This window comes from Diadema setosum, chromosome 14, assembly GCF_964275005.1.
Source record: "Diadema setosum chromosome 14, eeDiaSeto1, whole genome shotgun sequence".
Classification (NCBI taxonomy): domain Eukaryota; kingdom Metazoa; phylum Echinodermata; class Echinoidea; order Diadematoida; family Diadematidae; genus Diadema; species Diadema setosum.
The window spans coordinates 35,659,484-35,682,778 of NC_092698.1; the positions used below are offsets into that span (position 1 = coordinate 35,659,484).

The 23,295-nt window shown below is 39.7% G+C and overlaps 1 protein-coding gene across 3 annotated transcripts in view; it reads right to left on the bottom strand.

Annotated features, from left to right (window-relative positions):
- Positions 1-337: 337 nt before the first annotated feature.
- The window catches only part of LOC140237716 (uncharacterized), a 75,654-nt gene continuing 52,696 nt past the window's right edge, over positions 338-23,295 (bottom strand). For all 3 annotated transcript variants that reach the window (XM_072317636.1, XM_072317639.1, XM_072317637.1), the window contains 2 exons: positions 13,852-14,538; positions 338-1,320 (listed from right to left, as the gene is read on the bottom strand). In XM_072317636.1, coding sequence (XP_072173737.1) covers positions 578-1,320; positions 13,852-14,538 — 1,430 coding nt within the window. In that variant the 3' untranslated portion in view covers positions 338-577. The remainder of the gene's footprint in view (positions 1,321-13,851; positions 14,539-23,295) is intronic.

A 23,295-nucleotide genomic window follows, 5' to 3' on the forward strand; every position in this document is an offset into this window, starting at 1 on the left:
TTTATTCAAAGTAAATGACATGTATTAATCTTGAAGTCTCTCAACAAATTCTTCAAAATATTTCTGAGATTTTATGTGTTGTAAGTTCAAAGTTGTAATGCATAGTCAGTACTTTATCTTCTGAAAAGTATAATTTTGACTACAAAAAATACATCTGTGTACTTAAATTCTTGTTTATGTTTTAACACATTAGTGCAAATTTGCTTCTAACTTACAATATAAACCTTTCCATGTAGGCAGACTCCACAGAAGGGATGAACATCTTTCTACTTTAAAAGATCATGGTGGGCAAACCAACAATTTCATGGGACAATCAAAACGTATCAATTTTGGAAGAGTGTTGTCCGTTTAAAGACTACTGCAGCCTTGTCCACAGGGAAAGAAGATCCTCTAGAAAACAAATTAAAATACTTTTCAAAACACCTTTGAGATTTAAAAAAAAAATGTATTGATCAGACATAAAGGTGTGTGATTTTTTGCATATTGTTAGATCTCTGAACTTTGACACTTTGTGAGCAGAGTTTGAGACTAGGCTGTCAAGGGAGGTGGGTTGGTTACTGATAATGACCAGGACCTATCAGTAGAAGGCAGGGTTGGTGTGCTCAATGATGCAATGGCGACAGCAGCGCTTGAGGAGTCTGTAGGCCTCTCTGGACACCTCATCGCAGTCCTGGATGTTGAGCTGCTGGAGGTCCGGGCAGACTTGGGCCAGGACCTCAATGACATGGTCAGTCACATGTAGGCAGCCCTTGAGACTCAGCTTCCTCAAGCTCTGACAATTGGTGGCCACAGACACCAATCCCTGGTCAGTCACAAGTGGACACTTCCCAACGTCCAAGGATCGCAACCTTGGGCAGCCCCGCGCTAGCGATTCCAGCGATTTGTCCGACACAAGAGGGCATCCGCGAACATTCAGATAGCGGAGTTTGTAGCAGACTTTGGCCACAGAGTACACACCCATGTCCGTCACTAGCTCGCACTTGGCCACACTGAGGTAGCGCAGGTGGTCCTCCAGCCTGGCCAGCTCTCGCAGGGCACAGTCTGTAATGTGTGGGCAGTCACTGAGGGACACCTCCTTCAGCATCAAGCACTGTGTTGTCACATATTGCACACCAATATCGGTCACTCCGACGCATCGCCGGAGGTAGAGGTTCACCAGGGCCGGGCAGTTTGTGGCGATAGTCCGCAGACCGTTATCGTCCAGCTTGGGACAGTCTGACATGTCAAGATGCCGCAAGTTTATTCGTTGCTGCAGGAAGTCGTTGGAGTCACAGGTGGCTGGCTCTACAGGAAGGTTCATGCAGTCTACTTGCTTGCAGCCTGCAATGGCAAAGAGAAAAATAGGAAAACAAAAAAATAAACCTTTGGCTCACCTCCCGGGCTTGCATCTCACTGTGGCAATTAAGTGTACTAAACAAAGGAAGCAGAATTGTCTTCACTGGCTGTTAACTGTTCACAATGGTCGAACACAACGAACAAATATTTCTGAAATTTTCTCCATACGTATTTTATGACAGCATCATCCCCAAACATGTATCAAAATACATACACACATATTTGCATACATATATATAAATATACTCGTGATTCACCGGTGACTGCTTGTCTTCATGTAAAATTGACTATTGTATAATACTGGATTAACTGTCATTTCCTATTTGTCTCATATTTCGTGGAAGCACCTAATGATGAAGAGATACTTCCTTTGACCTTCGACGTCCATGTACTGTTCTTAAGCCAGCAGGAAGAAGAACAATCACAGACTGAATAATGCTGCCCTGAATATCAATTTGTCATGCTACATTAAGCTATGAATTGGGTTTGCAGGCCTTTCTCATGGCCGTGACTGAGGCAATTAACTATGGGCACTGATGTGTGCAAGAAAACACCAAAATGGATGCAACTACAATATACTCATCTCAATAAAAGTCAGTTAACTTTCATTTTGTAGGGTTTTTTCCGGTACTTTTGGTTTCAGGCACATTTCTGACTGAAGATGGCATTAAGAATTGAATACAAGTGCTAGATTTCATTTATTAAGGAAATCCACTTTTAGGGTACCTAGAAGACTGATAGTATTCCTCTTATTTCCATTTCTTTCTTTTACTACATGTTGCACTTGCTAGTTGTCATGGAAGAAGTAAAGAAAAAAAAATATGTTTTAGAAATGAAGGGAATTTGTTTTTGTGGAGAGAAGGCAGTTACAAAGTTTTTATTTGTTGTTGTCGTTTTTGTTTGTTTGTTTGTTTGTTTTTCTTTTGCTATTAACCCATTGAGGACATTTTGATTTTGCTACAACACGCATTTCCCATAGACGCTTTCCCGAGTATACTTGGGACTCGTCCTCAATGGGTTAATCTCTATGAATGAGATCATTATTCTTGATCTGTAATCACCATGAACCCTGGCAAGCAGGAGGTACCATGGGTTCAAATCCCAGGCTAGTACCTTCTTTTTCGCTTGGTGTTTATGAGAGTCTGTTTTATTGACAAAAAATGCAATATGCTAATGTGTATTGAAAGTTGTGATATGTTATGACATCAGTTTTGCCTTCACGCAAGAATTAAACCATTTCTTCTCCAGACCACCATGATGAGGTAAGTGATGGTTGCCACCTGTAGGAACCCCTTTCTCTTGCAGGATGCCCCTCCTGCTACACAGAGGACTGAGTCTGATGGGACTCTGTGATCAGAGCGAGATTTCTCAGCCTGTCAAACCCGCTTTATCACGTCCAACGTCCTAATGCCTTTTCCTCAGAGAATGCAATATTTAGACGATACGTGCAAATTTGGTGCTCGTTTGAATCATCAGGCTTCTCCAAGTCACGGCTGTGGACTTCTGAGGCACATGTGTAAGGATTGCAAATCACAGAGTATAAAAACAATAATAACTAGTGTAATCTGACTCCAATCTCTAACGCATCATATCAATCTGCAAGATTCGTTTGCATGCAGACACACACACACACACACTCACACACAAACAAACACGATCACAGATTACTGCCTGGTTTCTTACTACAGAGGATATAGGAATGTGTCGCCATGGGCAACCCAGAGCTAAGATATTGTCCTCACGTTTTTACATTGCCATGAAATCCAAGACAGACCCAGTTTATCCTCTACCCTTAGTTTGGGGACTGTTTTTCCTGCCCACTGGCAACAATTAAAATGGAAAGTGAAGTGTAGGTTGCCCTTTACACTATCTCCCTGTTCCCCCAGGTCATTTGGGATAATTGCAAATGGGTGGTTCCTTCACTCTGTCGTTGTGTTTGTTTGTTTGTTTGTTGTTTGTTTACAGGGGACACTGATGCATTCAAATGTTGTGTCTTCATACCTCTTTCTCATGGAGAAATGAGTGATTTGTAACTGTGTAACGTGTTACTGGTTTGGCTCACTCTCAATGATAGAAAATCTGTGCATTCTTCAATGTAATCAATGAACTTGACTTTCAGCATTATTATGTACACATACTATGACCAAAAGGCTTCAAGAACAGGTCCTCTTTCTACACACATCAAAGAAGGCTTCATACACAATATGGAAAACATATGCCACAGTGTATGTACATCCATGCAGGGAGGTGAGAAGTTTCGTCTCACCTCCCTCGTACATCTATCTGCACTGAAAGTGTGTCCACGCGTAGTCCTATCCAAATTAAAAGCATTTGGTCAACTCTGCAGCACAAGTTTAATTGAAATCACCAGGAAAATAACAGATGAAATATGATCAGATAGAAAAGGCAGTGACAGAGTTACATTAAGTAGGCTGTGTGTTGACACAGCCTGTGTGGCCATAGAAACCGAGAACTCCAAAACTCAAATAACCTTCAAGGCATTTTCTACTCATTTCATGGCTCAAAGTCCCACTGCAATTTACACTGTTGTCAAGCAAAGCCTGGACAAAGACTAATCTATAAAGCACCTCTCCAAATCTAGCTTTGTGCAAAACATTTGGGATTTTCCTCAGAGCCTCCTTACAACCTGCCCTCACTCAATCTATGAAGAAATGAAATCTGATGTGTCCTGACCCAAAACTGTTGGCAGTCTTACAACCTTGGTAATTTGGGAAAAGACTGACGAATGACACAAAATATTCCCATTGACATTACACTTGAAGGGTTTCGGAAAATAATTTATCAGTGGAACCTTGAAACGTAATTTCTATTTTATTTATTAATTTATTCTTTTAACGCAGCAAGTATTTTTCACCACCAGGCCAGCCTCAGCTATGAAGAAGATGTATTGCAGCAATGAAAATTAGTCACACAAGGTCACGATATATCTGCATCCCATCACTAATGAAATATCATAAATTGATTCTCATGACAATTATGCTCTTCATTTGATCTCTCCGAAGTGAATAGTCTACACGATACCATGGAAGCTACAGAATATGAGATGATACAGTATTTCAAAAGAATAAAGAAAATGAGAAATAGACAAAATTCTGTCAGGCATGAATCACGATAGAAATGAAAAAGGATGTAGTTTACCACAAAGTTTCTCTGCTCTCATTCGCACTAACATGTCATAATTGATAAGTATACACATTATCTGAAGTAAAAATTGTGCAAACTATCTACAGTATTTGCTATTACTATCCTCTTCAAGCAGCACACCAATCAGTCTCATTTTCTATTTCCTTTGGAAAAAAAACCCCCAACAACTTCTATATATGTTTCATTTATGTTCTCTCTCTCCTCCTTCTGCTCTGTTCTCCATGTCTTTGCCTCTCAAAGGAAAGTCTTCTATATCCTTATCGAGCCTGCATCTTCAGTCTGTGACCTGGCCACTGTCACTACTGATCTGCTGGTATCCATAGCAACCACCATGGCTCAAGCTTGAATTATATGCTTGAATTCCACTTTATGGTACCATTTTCACAACATAAAATGCAGTCGCTGTATTCTTTTCCCAAATTCAAACTTGTGTTGTTAGTATTAAGACGGAGAGGCAGTCATTATTAAAACATGGAGTTGGCAAGCACGAGATGTTTAACCCGTAGCTCCATGGTTTAATTTTCCCTGGCAACCCACTGCCTCTACCAGCAGTAAATCACTCAATAGCATATATAGGTGGCATTCTCACACAGCCATCTGTCATCGTCACCACAGGCTAGTACATGCAGTAATTATCTACCCAATTTGGTGGTAGATGGTCCATTGCTATACATGGCTCATTATGATCATTCACTGTGGGACTTTTAGATTGTGGAAAACGATGAAATCGTACAGGAGGAAGCAGATCAATTTGTACACCATGAGAACCATCCTGTATCTGTGTATGCTGTGTATCTAGATATTGAAGTCTAAAACAAAGTTCTGTAAACAGCAAAACCACACATTTTCATGTGCATGAAAACAATTGTGAATTTCAGGAGAAGCCAATATTTGCAAAAGTAAAATGTACACGATAAAGATTTTGTCTACACAATGAATCAAATGCCAGTGCCAATTCATGAAAGTTTCATGAAAAAAAAATGTTAATCACACCTCAATATAACACCTAATATCAAAACTCTTTACAAAAATTACAATGAACTTTCTTCCCATCAATCTTACAACTTAGTTTTTGCATCCTTTCCAAGCCTGACTACATTATCCATGTGTTGGTATATCTGTGTTATCTACTTCAGACATTTTGAGAGAAGAGTGTTGTACATGATTTTCACGCACAAACAATGATCTAGACATCAACATGATAACAGTGGAGATCAATGAACAAATATCTGCTTTCAGACTGGCATGCTGTGGGAATAATGTCATCAAAGCCACTATGAGATTTATATTGTGAAAGAAGACACAACAACAGCCACAGATAAATATGGGAACTCAAGAGAGAGAAAGTTGAGTGCCGTTTGTTTCTCTTTTTCTTCTCATACGTGACTGCCCTAAACGCTCACCCCAATAACATAATAAAGAAGCATTGTACTATAAAATGATTTTCATAACATTTGAACCATGCAGTCATTAGTCATGCATGCGGGTATGAGATGGTCTCATGACACAATTCCACGCTTTGAAGAGAATAAACCGCAACCCTCTGGAACTATCATTTATCTAGAATTTGATTTTTTTTCTGGTATAAACATCCTGAAATTAGACATTTTCCCCTACAATGTCTGTCTTGACCCATGTGCAAGAATAATAGAGTACGGTACCGCTCAATGCTACAGTCATGATACTGACAACACCCTATGAAAATATTCCCACCATGTTTACACTGAATAGACCAACCTTGGTGGATATCGTATTATAATTGCTATTGCACAAACAGCCTTCTGCAGATAATACATTTACACAGACATACAACACACACACACACACACACACACATACACACACAGGATATAGAGTAACAGGTGGTAGGTGGGTTTGGAAGATAGCACAAGTGTGGTGAAAATTGTACAATATTTCAACATGTGGTCAAAACAAATTAACCCTTCCAGAACCACCATCTTACAATGCACACACCCTTGGACACGGGGAGGGTTGCCTATGGTTACGAGAGAGGTAATGTGATGATTGGTTTTTGTCCAATAAGTCTGAACAGCAGGAAACATAACATGAGCAAAGATGTTTTATCAGCTTAATCACCCATCAGGCTAAAATTCTAATTAATACTGATACTGAACTACATATCTTTGTTGCATGGCCCATAAAATAGTTTATTACTTTGAAATAACAAAATTCCAGCTACAACTGCAGCAATTAATCCTCAATTGATGCTGAATATTATTTTATCATACCTAAGATAGTAATTTGATTGTGAACTGAGAATATAAGCTCACTATTGTATTTCATGAATGCATTCTAATTTTACTCTTCAATAAGACATAATACAAACAGGTGTAATAGACAACAGTAACAAGCATGTAAAGAAATATCAAACCCCAGGACTTTGTCAGTCCAACTGCATTTTATTTATGCTCTAAAACTTTTTGAGTGATAGAAATCACTATTCTGTAACTGGTAACATAGCCCAATATTAGGCCCATTTACACTTGCTTTGAAAAATCACGATTTTAGAAAAATCGCGACGTTTGGGTGTTAGTTGCTAAGCAACTACACCAAAACGCCCTCGAAACATCGCCAGAAAAATCGCCAGCCGGAGTGCGATTTTTTGAAACATCGCGATGTTTGAGGCGAAGTTAGCGAGTGTAAACCCAAGCTGCAGAAATATCGCGATTTTTCATCACATGACTTTCGGTATTAAATGGCACCGGGAGTTTACGCGCGCTCCCGATCCTTCTTTGGAACATGTAGAGCTAGAGAGTACGTCGGTCACTGGCCAGAGTACTAGTACATGGTACAGTGTACAGGTAGGTCTAAACGGCTGATCCTTGATCGACTCGTGGTCTCTCACCTCCCTCTCCCTGATGAAACACGTAGTGAAAACTAGTAGCAAACCTGAAGTTCTCCAACCACGTATCATAACCCCATGACGACTTAACAAAATAATGTTCTCCCAGAAATGCGTTGATTGTGGGAGTGCCCATCTGCTCTCGGTATACATTGTTTGTGGAATACTGGAGTACGTAACAAGTGTCGGTAAAACAATGGTGAGTTCTTGCTGTCGCCTGATGAAATACCAGTCCTACCCAAGTCCTACATCTCACTTTTGTCATATCGGAGAAATTTCATGATCCTCCTGAATGCTGCTTTCATCAACTTTCCCATACTTAGATGAAGTTTTACACACCTACTACGTATGTGATCTAATATAGCAAGCTATATAGTTTTACCGTAAGTAAACACTCAAGAGGAACACAAATTTATGTGTGCATTGTACTGATAAAAAAACCCTGGCTCAACGTTCCAACCAGCTAGCTGTGAACAAAATATACTGCACTGCAGTGAATGAAAACGAACAGAATAGCGCGTGCTTCCACTCAGCTACCGTGTTGAAAAGAGGTAAATTACACATGCGCACTACCGACCAAAAAATCGTGATGTTTCGTGAAGCTCAAACTTCGCATGCCTTTGCGCAGGTGTAAACAATGGAACCCAAATATCGCGATTTTAAATATCGCGCTGTTAGTAAGTGTAAATGCGGCTATTGAAAGCAATAGCCAAAAGTATTAAGTCACACCACAACACTTATTTGGAGACCAAATGTCAGTTCTGAAGCAGGCTCTTTTCTCCATGAACTTTGACTGATATCAACACCTTTCTGGCTCTCAACCAACATGCTCTGAAAGCTTCTGACATGGATATATGATCGTCTGTCACTGTACGATAGAACAATCAAACTTGTTTTTCCTCGTCATAAACAAAATCATTCTGCTCAACTATCTGATGACTATATGTTGCTGCTTGCTGGTACTCTGTCTTCACATCATGTGTAGTGTTTTCTCTTGAATGCAATATTTGTGAAATTATAGAATATGTTTCAAATATTGTTTGATAGACAGTTTCCAAGAGCTTATCAGGAATGATCTGGACTTGAACCCCTCTCTTTCATCCCCTCCTCAAGGGCTAGTTTGACAGTTTCCTTGAGGTAAGATCAAGGGAATGGAACAACATCACAAAACTTTGCCATGCAGATGCAGCAATCCAATCCGTACTATAACTGCTGGTTTGATATGCTCTGGGGTCAAAGTGCAAAGGTCACTGCAGGTCAAATAAGAGAGGTAACATTATCTTTCAAACTGATGCAGTGAAATTTATTGCGCAAGTGTACCACATGCAGTGTGCCCATGTAGCTAAAGCTGGGGCTGACATTGTCTCCTATTTCTATCACTGATCCATTTCTGTGAAGTGAATTTGATAGCTGTCTGTTATACATGAAGAAAATAATTGGTGTGTGAATCCTTTCAATCTGACAGTAGATTATGAACATATACCTCTTTAGTGACATAGGCCTGCTAATTTAAAAAGCAACAAAAACAGTCAGATAGATTACTAAATTATTATTCAGACTGAATCTGTTTTTGACAAAGGCATTTGACAATCCCATATAAATATTTCAGGTAAATGTCAAATTTGGACGTGTCAGAAGCACAAAAAATGCAACTCTGTCACTAACTTTGTAGGACATGCTGTATGATGAAGGTAACTTGTCTAGACACTGATTTGAAATGATCACATTATTCCTTCACTGCTGTTTTGATGGTAGTGGATAATAAAGTCTGTAATTAATACATTCAGACAAAAGATACAGCTCTCAAGGTCAACTTGGGTTTCTTGTTATAGAGGAACTGTTTTGAGCACAGGTATGATTGTTCTATAATCAGTCAAAGAATGTCGCAAAAGCATTCTTTCATTCCAGACAAATTCCTCCCCATATAATGACATCAGCCAAGCATAAATTCTTTTAGGGGTTGCTAAAAGGATTTGATTTTGATATTTGATCTTGTTTGAAAAGATTTTTTGTAGGTATGAACATAATGATGTTGTGATCACCTTTCCTCATCTAACTTCCTGGTGGATTTTATGTCAATATGGGGACAGAAAGATGCACTTTACTTTGAATCAATTCTAACAGCTAACTCCTCCATTACATTCTAGTACCGTACATCACAAATACATCTTAATTATACATGAGGAACAGTTCTTCATGAGATAACTGACAGCATTTTGTACTTCGATGGGACATTTTCACATCATTACCCTGAAATCAGCAATCATTCTCTGCAATCAGACAATACAATTATTCAATATCTACCCTGTCCACAATTCTACATGGTGTAATTAGAGATCATTGTCTGTCTTTTGGATCATGCTTAAGCTGCATTTAACCCACAACCCAAAAACCTGATTTCTGGTTGGTGTCTTGGAGAGCTGATGCCCTCTCTTCTCTGGTATGTGAGATGTTTGATTTCATTACTCATTAGTTTGCTCTGCAAAATTTGAGTGAGTTGACATCTAGGGGTTAATTAATCATCCAAGTGCAAGCACAAGGGTGATTCAGTTCACACTTAATTGTCACATTTCACCCAAATTTGACAAGCCGATGTAGAGAAAGTGAAATGAAGCAAACAAAGTTTGCCATCATCTTTTGTTTTCACTTCTAGATGTGTTTTTATCTCATCTGTTAATCATTATCCATGTGACTATAGACTTAATTTGTTTTTCCTGCCACTCCTTCTTTTTCTGTCCTTTGTTCTTTTGTTCTCTATCTCTTTCCATCTTCTTCTCTTCCCTCTTCCTTTCTCATACCTTGTGACCATCCTCCCTCTCTCCCTCTCTTGCTCTTTGTTACTGTATATATTATCTTGTGAGAAATGAGAAAGACCGAGAGGGGGAGGTGGATATTTTGGCAAGAAGTTGGCATGAGGCATTACACCAAAGTCAAATGCCATGTCTGCTTATTTTTCGAGAGGCCAAGGGGGTGTTTCATATTAGCTGAACTCTGGCACAATTTGTCAGGTTGGAGCAGACATTCTGAAGCTTATAAGTGTCATAATGGACATATTGGTTTCTCACGGGGACTATACAATATATATATTTTTTTGTCTGTCTGTCTCATGAATGCAGATTTACAGGTTCAATATATCATGCAATCGAGAGAGGTTTACTAAGATGTCAGATGTGATACTGACCACGCCATGAATTCCTTTTCTTTAGGTTAAACAGCAGGAGATGGCACACTAAGGACCCATAAGAATTTATAGCATTTATAGTCTTTGACAGATCTACTACCTTGTCAGTTTACTGTATAGAAATATTGATCATTCAGACAAATAATCCAAGGATATATGATACCATACAGGAATTAATGGCCATTTTTTTTTTTTTTTGAAACAGAGCACCTTATGCTTATGACATCTACATGGGACAAACAGATTTTTATTTCACTTGTATAGTGGCCACACAGTAAATTGTGACAAGTACGGCTACAAACATTTCACCACTTCAAGTATAAGTTTCATGAAGTTGCCACTAGATTTGAACCATGTACTGTATATGCCATATATTTTGCGAGTCTATATTTTCGCAAATCGGGAATTCCTGACGATTTCGCGAGTGGTTAAATTCGCGAGTGTGGAGTCCTGTACTGAATGGAAAAATGTACACGCGTACGTAACATTCACATCGGGGTCAGAGTCAATATTTTCGCGTGTCTTAATTTTGTAAAAATAGCATCCGACTCGCGAAATTCGCGAAAATAAAAACCTCGCGAAATATTCGGCGTATACAGTAAATCAACCTATGCTGAACCTAGTATACATTGTACATGTTTATCTGTTCTGCTATTAGGACTGCCACACAAAAGCACACTATCTGTACTCCATAAGGAGACACAAACTGTTTAAGGCTCAATAAAGTAAACTGGCTTGGTATATAACAAGTGCCTTCAGGCATGCGTAATTCTGCACTTTTGGTAATCAAATCTTACTTCTACTTATTTATTGTTTCTTTTATGAAACATGCCATTCATCTTATTCTTCCACCAAATTTGGCATAAGAAGTATTTTTTTTTTTTTTTTTTGGGGGGGGGGGGGGTTGTCCACCAATTCACTTGCTTCCCCCCTCCCCCTCCAAACATACATGTTGTTGTTTTTTTCAAAACAAAGATTAACCCTTGGTGATTTTTGCTGGCTCTGATGAATAATGTGAATAAATGAAAAACCTTTTCAGCCAGACTTCCAGGTAGCAAAGTCCAAAGAAAATAAACTGTAGTACAAGGAATTAGGAAAAATAAGAAAATATTTCCTTACACACAAAGGAGGACAAATGTCATATTCCAAGGTCAAAGGTCACAATCAATGAACTTCATTTTCATGTAAATGAAAGGACTTCTAGCACATTTATTACACTTTGATTGTATCAGAATTTGGAAGCTTTGCAGTTGACTGTAGTGACAGATGGATCACTCATGTCTTTATTTCGTTTAAATGTTCACATAATTTAGATGTATTCCATTCCATTTTGTTCCACATTGCCCACCTTTTGTGAGAAAATGCATGGTATGTAGGATAGACACTAATAGGTTGATGGAAGCCACTAATCTGATCTTCAGTGAAAAGAAACTATTCCAGCAGCCTTTCATTCTACTAATGCCACTTCAACACAGGGACAGTCAAGTTTGAACACAGAGAAAGAAAAGCTCATCGCGAATAGGGATTACTGTTAGTATAAGCTACACAGGAAGCTCCTGCATGAAGTTATAATAGAAATGGGAATGATCGGTGCTCTGGAATAGAGAAGGAAAGTGTGATCATAATAAAAAAGATTACAAGTTCTTTTGGACCTAACTCTCCCAAATCCGGGGAAGCAGCTTTTCCTGATTGTCACTTCTTCATGATCATCTCAGATCTTTTCTTTTTCATGCAGTCTACAGATAATGAGCTTGTTGGATTACTATTGAGCAAAGATTACACTGAAAATACAGAATGCTTGTTACTCTGCTGATGCAGTTCTTCAGTAAAGTGCTTACAGACACTATCACTTCTACAGATGAATGAATAGTTTTTAACTGCTTTCACAGTCAGACATTCTAGGAAGACACTTTACAAAATTATTGAAATGTATTTGCCTTATGCTGCATGGCAAATTAAGTTGAATATTTCATCAGTAAAAAAGATGTTTACTTGGTAGCAACTTTAAATTGGCAATCTGGCTAAAATTCCAAAATAACAATGATGCAAAGAAAAGTACTCTCCTTTCTAACAAAAGACTTTGGAATCATCTTTGTGCTAATCCCTTCCAAAAAGGTATAATACTCCTCATGGTTCTAGGACGGTTTGTCAGATTACCACACCACAATCCAATTCATCCTCTTACATCGGTCATTTGCTTTCCTAAGCTGAAAAGCTGCCTGTAATGAAACACTGGGCAGCTGAGAACAGACAGTGACAGCGTTGCAAATCTGAGGTTAATGCCCTCTTTACATTATCCAGAATCCATTAATTTCATCAGACTGACCTTTGGTTCCTTTTCAGAAAAATCTTAAGCTCTTGCGGATGTTGTGAACTGGCTATTGTGCCTGTGATCTGAACTATTTATCGCAAAAGCAGCAAAACAAATTGGAATGAACAAAGACGAGTAAGGACCTTTCCTTAAACGTGCACACAATGGATGTCTTGTCCAGCAACAGATGGGCAGAACTCACAGGGGTTATGCACTTTCACAGGGCACCTTTACTCTTGGTATTCAAGTGTCTCTGAATCTTGTCTTACTATTTGCGCAATCTGATTGAGTGCAACATCAATGGAATTTGAGATGCTGGACCTCTCTTAAAGAGAGCACAAATCTGTGCTTTGTCCTACATATATCGGTAAGTATTAAGAAGTCTGCCAGTTTAACCCGTTGAGGACGGTTTGATTTTGCTACAACATGCATTTCCCAAAGACACCTGCCTGAGTATACTTGCGACTTGTCCTCAATGGGTTAACAGAATAAAGGATGTAATACAAAGAGTGTAAAAAAGAATTGTTCAAACAGATGGTCCCTTCAAATAAAGAGAATCTATAGAAAAGGAGCCCAACTGTTGGATGCATGAGAAATTCTGTTGAAACAGATGGTCATCCCTTTCTTGTAAAGTGGACTATTACAGTTAGCTTTCTGGGAGTAACATTGTGTTGTAATAATGGTCCAAGCAATAGCTCTGTTATGATGAATAATGGACAAAAAAAGAGGAGTTAATGCCTTGAAAGTTTGCCAGCAGTAACCTGCTAGCAAGCCAACACATGGACGCATCAGATGGTGGTGTGCTGTATCTGCTGCCTGACTAACAGTTTTTCAGCATTTGGGTTGAGATGGAAAGAACAAACTATTAACCCATTGAGGACGGTTTGATTTTGCTACATCACGTATTTCCCATAGACGCCTGCCCGAGCATTCTCGGGACTCGTCCTCAACGGGTTAAAGGCAAAACAGAAGGAAGATGTAGAGAGTAAGACTAACCTGAGATGTCTAGGTACTCCAGGCCATCACACCTGGAGACTATCTGGAAGATGGCAGCATTGCTGATTTGATGGCATCCCATGAGTTCCACATGGAACAACTTTGGGCACCGGTGTGCCATGAGTACCAGTCCCTTATCAGTCAGTCTCTGACAACCATTCAAGATCAGTTTCTCCACTTTGTCCAGCGGCTGGTACGGCGTCTCTCTCGACAACCGCTTCACAAACACTTTCAACGCAAAGTCAACGTTCGTTCTCCTCCCAGTGAGGTGTATTGAGGTCCATAGTGACGGTTGCCAGGCTAACCTGTGCCACCTTCGGCACACACGAGAGCAGCGGCATAGCTGCCTCGTCGAGAGATAGGAAAAGATACGAGTGATGACTGGGTCCACGAGTTTGTCAAACGGAGACGGCCGACTGGGCTCGTGTCTGCTTGTGTGCTCCTGCCTGGCAACAACGTTGGCAACCTCTGCATTGTTGTTGTCGTTGTAGTTTGACTCTGAGTGTGACTGCGTCGATGAGCTTGCCTTCGACAAGTCTGCACTGGAGGTGGGGCTCTTGGACCGGTTGGAGGTGATACTGCCCTTGGTGGTCGACTCCGGTGTCTGGATGTCACTGGTGGGCGTGGTGGGTTTAGGTGGTTTCTTGGTGACGGACCCATTGGGGATGTTTTCAAGCTTCAAGGAGTCTGTGTGAAGAAAAAAGCAAACATAAGATTTGATCATGATATGGTGATACACAAACTGTATTCCATGTAAGCAAAAAACATGGTATTGATTTTCCCTTCAATGTGCCTTGTGTGCCTAAGTGTGGAGTCACTCTTTTTTGTCTTTCTCCTAGACAATCAATGATATTTTTCTAAAGGTCATATCTGCAGAGTGCAAAACGACCTTGTATTTCTTCACCATCACTTCCCCGTAGAAAATGTGCAAATAAAAATCGAATGAAACCAGTGGAATTTACCCGTTCTCCAGCCGAGTCTAGCTGTATGAATAATAGGGGGCTTTAGATTTTGACGCGCGGACGTTTGAGCCGACGCTTGCGCTGGACGTTCTCCTCTCCCTGCGTCGTGTGGAAAAGTAGCTTTAGATTACGCTGGGACGCAACGTATAAAAAATAAAATCGCGCCCCCATATGATCAGTGCATGAAGAAGCTCTTTACGTCCCAAACTGTGCGGACGTAGAAATAGTCCAGTACGCGTAGTGAAAAACTCAGGCGACGCAAGCTAAAAATAGATTGACATTACGCGCGCTACTGCGCACGCTCAGAACATGTTTTTTTTTCCTTTGAACGTCGGCGCGTCTAAAATCTAAAGCTCCCTAATGGCTATCTTTCATGACATGGGCATCTTACACATAAACTGAAATGAGTTGTATTGATTCAGACTGTCAGAACTGTCCTGTGGACACCATCCTCCTCTCAATGGTCAGTGGACACTCTCACAATAAGATCAACAGGAGGACAAGTTAACCCATATAGAACTAATACAACGTCAGATCGGCCACAGACCTAAATACCAGGAAAACTTTTGCATCACACTATTTACTTTTGTAATACTTGTCGCTTGTTTCATTTCTTTTAAAAATAACCATATATGGATAGAGCAAAATTGTACTGTGAATCATAAATGTCTCTTCTAAATGATAAGAACTGGGATATCTAACACTAGCACCAAAAGGGTTAATGAATCTATACAGCATCTACAGACACCTCTGATCACTTGGTCAGTCAGTCAAATGCAAAAAGCCTTGTTGCTGTCGCTCAATCTACCGAGTATGAGTATGGTGCATAACTGCTTTGCCTGTATGACTGTGTGTGTAAAAGTTGACAGATTGCAAGCAACACAGCTATGAGGAGGAGCCATGAGAGTTACTCCATCTCCATCCTCGAAGTCAATGAACATCATTCACTGTCACAAACACAAACATCCCACAAATTATATGTTTGCTGCTTGCTGTATTTTTTCTCCTTTTACAGCCAAGATGCATTCCAAAACCTGTGATGAAAAGCATATCTGTGTTAGGGTGAAAAAAACCTGTATCTACAAAATGTCAAATGTTCAGGAGAGAAAAAACAAACAAACAAACAAACATGGCAGCCAAAGCATTACTGTATATCAAATGGGATAGCCTTTCCTTTGACATGCCATGGTGGCCTCATTTTGGGGATAAGACAGCCAGGACATCACTTAACTACTTATCTGACCATCAATCCAAAAAAGTCATTTTCACCAAAATTTGAAATACAAGGTCTTGTTGCCCCGGCGATGAGGCCTATATTACTACAGTGTATTGAGAGGGAAGGCAAATGGTTATAGATGATGAAAGCTTCATGAGGAAGCTATACATTCAGTTTATGCAATTCCTAGGGGATGGAAAAAATGTTTGTCGCATCACACATTTTAAGCAATTAACTTTGGCACACCCTCATATCATGAGTCAGGAATAATTTCAAGAGCGTGGTTTTTATTAAACAGACACCATAATGCCGCCTGGCTGTGGAGAATGCATCAATCAATTAGATACAAACTTCAGTCACTGCTCTCAATTGAACATAACCACTGACATATGACATATCCCCTGTACTGGATGTATTTCTAGGCATTCACAAACTGACACAATGCATCAAGTGACCACACATCTCCCCCCTCCCCCTCCCTTCTAGCTGAATGATTCTACGGACCTCCGAAATGTATAATATATGAGAACTCCACTATTTGATGCAGTGAGCATGTCGAGGCAGAAATCCGCGAACAAAGACGAGAGATCTGATAGAGCACCGAGGCATCAGTCATCAATATTCACGCCTCTTCTCTTCGGAGTGCCGGCCCTCGTGTGCCATCTGACAGGTTTCGAGAGGGGGGCGGAACGCCATGCCAAATTTTTCAGACAATGCACTAATGGTTTGATTGCCCCCGGGAGGAGGGGAGGGATAAATGATAGTCCGTGACCACTTTGAAATATCTTCTCTCCCTCTTAATGTGTGTAAGAAGATCTGGAGATCGATTACATAGGAGCTCATGCTGATTTGCCATGAGATGAGGAGAAACAGGGAGAGATAAGAGTTATGTGTCTGTGAAAGAACGAGCTAGGGATGAGGAGAAATATGAAAGAATGATATATTCACACACGTGATACAGCAAGTAGAATTTATGCAGCATAAAATCTTAAGATATGTGCCAACCAGATTTGAGGCAGCTAAGACTCAGTTCATAATGAGCTTTCAAAAATAAACAGAACCACAGTATCTCATTATCTACCACACCTTAAAACTATGTTGGGGAAAAAAAAGTATCTACATAATTTTACTGGTCATGTCCCTTTGATATCAACACATGCTTTTCTTCACTGAAATCTAAAGAATTATCAAACTCAAACTAACAGTCAGATTATCTGGCTCACATGCCTTCAAAATGAATCAAATAATTGATTATACCTTCATTATGAATTCATGAAGTCTTCTATTTGTGTTTTTAGCACAAAAAACTTTGCTGTAAATCTTTTCTTCTTTTTTTTTTCTGGTGTAAATACAGAAAAAGCAAGTTGCAGTGCTGTAGACTACATACACTTGTAATAGTGATAGATGCCGACTACCATGAACTTTGACTATTTGCCGATCTAAGGTAACTGAAAAAAAAAGCTTTTATCCATTACTCCTCCTAAGGGGGGGGGGGGGGGGGACTACTGCATATCCTACAACCATTCCACACAGCAGAATGCATGACTACCTCTGCTCATGCCCCTCCCTTACACCCCTACCCTCATTCTTCCCCCCCCCCCCCCATCTACTGTAATTTGTGAATTCCCATCGGATCCAATCGAAGCAAAGCCTCTCTTCAGTTTCACTCTCGGCCAACTCCATCTTGTATCCTAGCCTTCCATTTGGGCTGAGCAGGCATTTTTTCATAAGATAGCAACACCTCCTTCTCATTCCTGTACATCCCTTTCATGAATATTAGTTGAAGTACTTTGGAGATAGATAACTTCTACTATTATTACTGAATGAAAGCCAACAAATACAACACTTATACCCTGTGAGAAACACTGAAAACCAAGAGCAACATGATACAAAGAATGTCACTTCACTCTTTGTAACAAGACTATAGGAAGTCTCAATTTTCTGCTAACTGGAGACATCTAAATTGTAATAATTCTCAATGTAAATATGCCTAGAGGTACCTTTTATATCCAGTGCTGTGCAAATCAAAGTTTTTGTTTTCATAGAATTTTATCAAAAGCCCAGTGGCTATTCAGATTAGTGCACCAATGAGTCACGTAAATGAAACTGCCTGGCCATGAAATAAAGCAGACTTCAACAATTTTGGATGGCATTCAGAAAACTGAAATTGACAACACTGACCAACACTTGAAAATAACTTTAAGAATGTATTCAGTGTCTGTACTGTTCCAAATTGAGATATATCAATTAGCAAATTGATAATGATAACATAGAATAGATTAATGTAAGAACTTTCCGTAGACATTTTGGCTGTGTTTATCTAATTTGAGAGAGAGAGAGAATCGTGTTTCAAAATGCGTCTGGAATGGCGTTTGCGAACGCGGTTTGAAATGCGATGCTCGGGGTGCCATGTTTGTCTACCCATCATCAAATCCCAATTCGAGCGTTCTCACTGTGCAGTTGTTTTGTGCAGTTCGACCCGAGAAGCATAGGTCAACTAAGTCCAATGTTCTAACCTGTGGGTTGTATACTGCATAGAAGGTGACCTTTGCAGATCAGAGATATAAACGCGGTTCAAAACAGTACTGCGTTCACCAACTCTCAGAAAGGTGATCGTTGTCTCAAACGCGTTTCAAAACGCCCTTTGAATGGCATTTCAAATCGGCATTTCTAAATGCGTTTGAAAACATGGTTGCATTTATCTATCGCTGGAAAATGCCTCAAACGTGTTCAGGAATGTGATTCTGCTTAAGAAATTTTTCAGATAAACACACCCATTGATGCTATGAAACAGAGATAGAGGCAGTTATATCACCCCAGCAGATATCGAAAAATAAAATCAAATTTGGCAGTATACCAGAAGAGACACAAGAGGATCACCAACAAAATGAGGTACTAGTACATAAATACAATCTTGCCTCCTCCCCCCCCCCCCACTTGTGGTATATGGACTAACCTTGCCTAACTTATCACATCAAAAGCATACTAACATTGCACAACAGCCCCGTACATTGAAATCAAAATGTAGAAGCTGCACACTAATCAAAATCAAAGGCCACTCAATAATCATACTGGCATCAGGTCATTACTCGGTAGGTGATTACCCCATCACAAACATTTAATTAGAGCATGACATTGTCAGATGCCGATAAAGCATTCATTGGGAGTTACCAAAGGGTTAAGGTTAAGTGCCTAATAGTGTTTACTTCGAGTGGCACCCCATCCCTGCAAGGTCTGATCAATGCAATTTTGTTTTTCTCTTCTGGATCTCTTGACCAGGGGAAATCTCATCACATGCTACCCTAATCCCAACTATGCGATCAATAAAAAAACACCGGTCAGTCACAAAGAAATCAACAATGACCACCGACTAAATGGCATTGTTGGTTTTAGGAGCTATTTATCTGCCCATTTACGCTAGAGCACCCCCTACACTGGACATATGTTGTTTTTTCGACCCTTTCTAAGATTTCTTCACGAGAATCCCCGCCCCTGGCTTTCTACTCCCTAGAGGCATATTTCATTTGTCAACTTGTTCTTGAAAAAAACAGGATGATCAATATCTGCATTTTTCACCTTTTATGGCTGCTTTTGGAATTTCTTAAGGTCCTAGCTTGCTCAAGGAAGATATTTTACCTTTCAACTATTTTTCAGACCATCTAATTAGAATCTGCGTCAAAACTCACCAAGATGAGAGATAAGCAACTTACTGGTTTCAGAAGAAAGTGTTAGCAACAAAAGGAACTCACTTTAATGGACAAACTGATCTGCCACTTTAATGGGATTTTGCAGGATAGAGAGCTTTAAAAAAGGGAAGAAGAAATAACTGACAATTCAACAGTTTGAAAAAGTTCTTGAAACCTACTGCTTTAACAAAACGGAAAAAGGAGAGCTATAAAAATCATAACATTCGAGAACCCTTTCTCTGTTTGTACTGTACATAATAGGAGAGGAAGTCCTTACCATTACAGAAATCCCAAATACTGTATTTTCTCTCTCAAAGGTTATAGGAAAACACTTCAAATTTTTTGCATTCATACTGCTCTTTTCAGAGGTTAAAAAAAATTCTCCCTCTGCAATGATATATTCCAAGTGATTTACATGAAGTACATACACAAATACATCTCTAGAAAGCAAATTACAACATGGCTCTTTTATCAGGATATCACACCATGAAATCAAAAAGCCCATGCATTTATGATTCCGAACTACCTGTACAGAGAGAATTATAATAGAAACCATGACAATTCAGCCCATTCAGCTATTTCTTATTGAAGCATTGACAGGTATTAAAGATAATATAAAGTTTTGGTACCTCAAAAGTTTCCCTGAATTTCCTTGTCTTTGTTTGTGTTTCAGGTTAAAGTACCTTTCATATAACTAACACTGTGAGACTTACTCGCCCCATAGTGCTCTCATGTCTTAGTAATCATGCAATTAACTGCGACCAGCAGCCCCATACGCATAGCGTAATGGGGCTTCGCATTGTAGCATTCAGGATCATGACAGATTTAGTATTGCGGGTAAATATCAACTTAAAATCAAAAAATTTCTTCAATTTGAGGACTTACTCATTAAGCTGGAGTATTGAAAACAGGCTTCGGACAACGTTTGGTTCTGCCAGTAGTCCCTTTCTGTTCGAATTGATGACTGAATGTGACTCGGTCGAGAGGACCTTGGGAGAGCTACATACACTGAATACTACGGCCAGCGTATGTGCACACATCACATGCGCACAAATTTCAAATCCATGAACGGATAAGATGTCTGTGTGCGCATGCGCTGGCCGTCAATTCAGTGTAGCTCTCCCAAGGTCCTCTCGACCGAGTCACATTCAGTCACCAATTCGAACAGAAAGGGACTACTGGCAAAACCAAACGTTGCCCGAAGCCTGTTTTCAATACTTCAACTTAACTGGTAAGTCTTCAAATTGAAGAAATTTTTGGATTTTAAGTTGATAATAACCCACGATACTACAACGTACATCTGTCATGATCCTGAATGCTACAATGCGAAGCCCCATTTAGCTATGTGTATGGGGCTGCTGGTCGCAGTTATCATGCAATAATGGTTTCGTACAATACTTGTACTACATCGCCACCGTACGGCGGCGCATACTAGTAAACGGCTCTGGTACAAAACCATTATTGCATGATTACTAAGACATGAGAGCACTTTGGGGTGAGTAAGTCTCACAGTGTTAGTTATATGAAAGGTACTTTAACCTGAAACACAAACTAAGACAAGGAAATTCAGGGTACCAAAACTTTATATTATCTTTAACCATACCCATGTAATTCTCATCAAAATGCACACTTGCTTCTCCTTTCTGAATGACTTACAATGTCTCTATGGGCATCTCTCTTCACAAGTGCACGGTCGGAAATTAGCTTTTCTTCGAGCTCGCTACTGTGATAGCTTTACCAGATAAGCCTGTTCACTCTAAGTGTAATGATCATCTTAATTTTCCCAACTTTGTCTCTTCTTTTCAAACATCTTGGTTTATCCTCCTGTCTCTACAGACTCTCAAGTTGAGATTACCTAGCAACAGCAAATTATCCCTTCTGTTTTACCATGCAAAATGAAGGCAAACACACCAAAAGCTGCATGGTCGGAAATTAGACGTATGGGTTATATAGCCTTCCTTACAGCCAACAACACATTTTCAGGAGATCTGAAATTAGCTTATACAATGGAACCTTATGTTTACTATATATACGTCTACATGGTTGGGGTTTTTTCTTACTACTGGGTACTTCTTTTATTTTCTTCTCTTTATTTATTTATTTATTTTTTTTTTTTTTTTTGGGGGGGGGGAGGTGATTGAGGAAATGGGGATGCAGATAACAACTTTAAGCCTCTTGATTCCATTTAACCATTTCTTCATAACCATGTCTGCAAATTTGATATTATTTTTTTTTTTTTTGGATTTCACATTGCTGTATAAAGACCAAAAAAAAAAAAAAATATGAAGAAGTGAAGTATTCTCCATGATATCATATGTGAACTAGAAAAGCACTCTGAGAGTGCAGACCTCCGCCAAGCAGCTACTTTCCAATGATGATCTTGTTCTTCCATCAGTGATTTCCACCCATTGTATGCGTGCTGAAAAATCGTCCGATTTCCCAATATAAAAGCCTTTGTTACGTCATAAACCCTCAGCTGCGCGGCGCGCCTCGCCCTAGCAGAAACTACAGCACGCACTTTAGTGCGCGTATGAAAACCTAAAAAATGGGAAGCTTGAACTCCCAAATTCATTGACCCTTCCTGCCAAAATATCGAACATCCTTCATAAAATCCATAAAAATTTCCGGATCACTGCCAAAATTTAATCATCTATTCCTCGTGTCATTCTCAACCTTTCTTGCAATTTTCATCCAAATCCGCGCACAACATTTTGAGTTATTTTCCACATGGACAAACAAACAAACAAGCAAACTAACTAACTAACAAACTAACCAACGGTAAGGAAAACATAACCTCCCTTGGCGGATGTAATAAACGGTAACAAAAACATAACCTCCTCCCTTGGCGGAGGTAACAACAATCACGAATGAGTGAGTAGCCATACGCTGTGATCGCTGAGGAGTCTAATAACATGAAAAATAGCAGTCAGTGCCTTGAAGGCAGGCTAGATGAGATGAAGCTGTTTGATTGCTCCAGTGATGAGACAGCTCCAAGTATGTCCCCGCATCCTCCATGATTGCATACCGAGATGAAACCGACACTGACTGATTACTCCAATAGCGCCCGGCAAATGACCAATTTCCTGCGGCGTCCAATAGGTCTACTTATAACCAGTGGAATGAATGATTCGGGAGAAAAAAGGAAGGGGTGCTTGAAATGTGAGCTGACGAAAGTGACAGATTTCTCATTTTCTAGCAGTATTCTATAGTACCTGAGGAAATATACATGATGATACTATTGTCGGTTGAGAATGATAAGGGCGTTAAGTTGCCTCTAAACCCATAGTGTTCGGGACAACTTAACGCCCTTCTCATTCTCAGCAGACGCTATGTTCTTCTCGTATGACAATGTATAGTCACAAATTACAGAACATGATGACTGGGCTGTACTTTTCAGGAGTGACGATTATTTCCCCCCCCCCTCCCCCCCCCCCCAAAAAAAAAGCAGGTGATACTATGCAATGAACAATCTGAACTCTTGCAACATATGTGTTTTTTAGAAGCCATTTTCTTTTCCATGACAAAAGGAAACATTACATGATACAAATTACACGAAAAAGAAAAGCTAAGTGAATTTCTC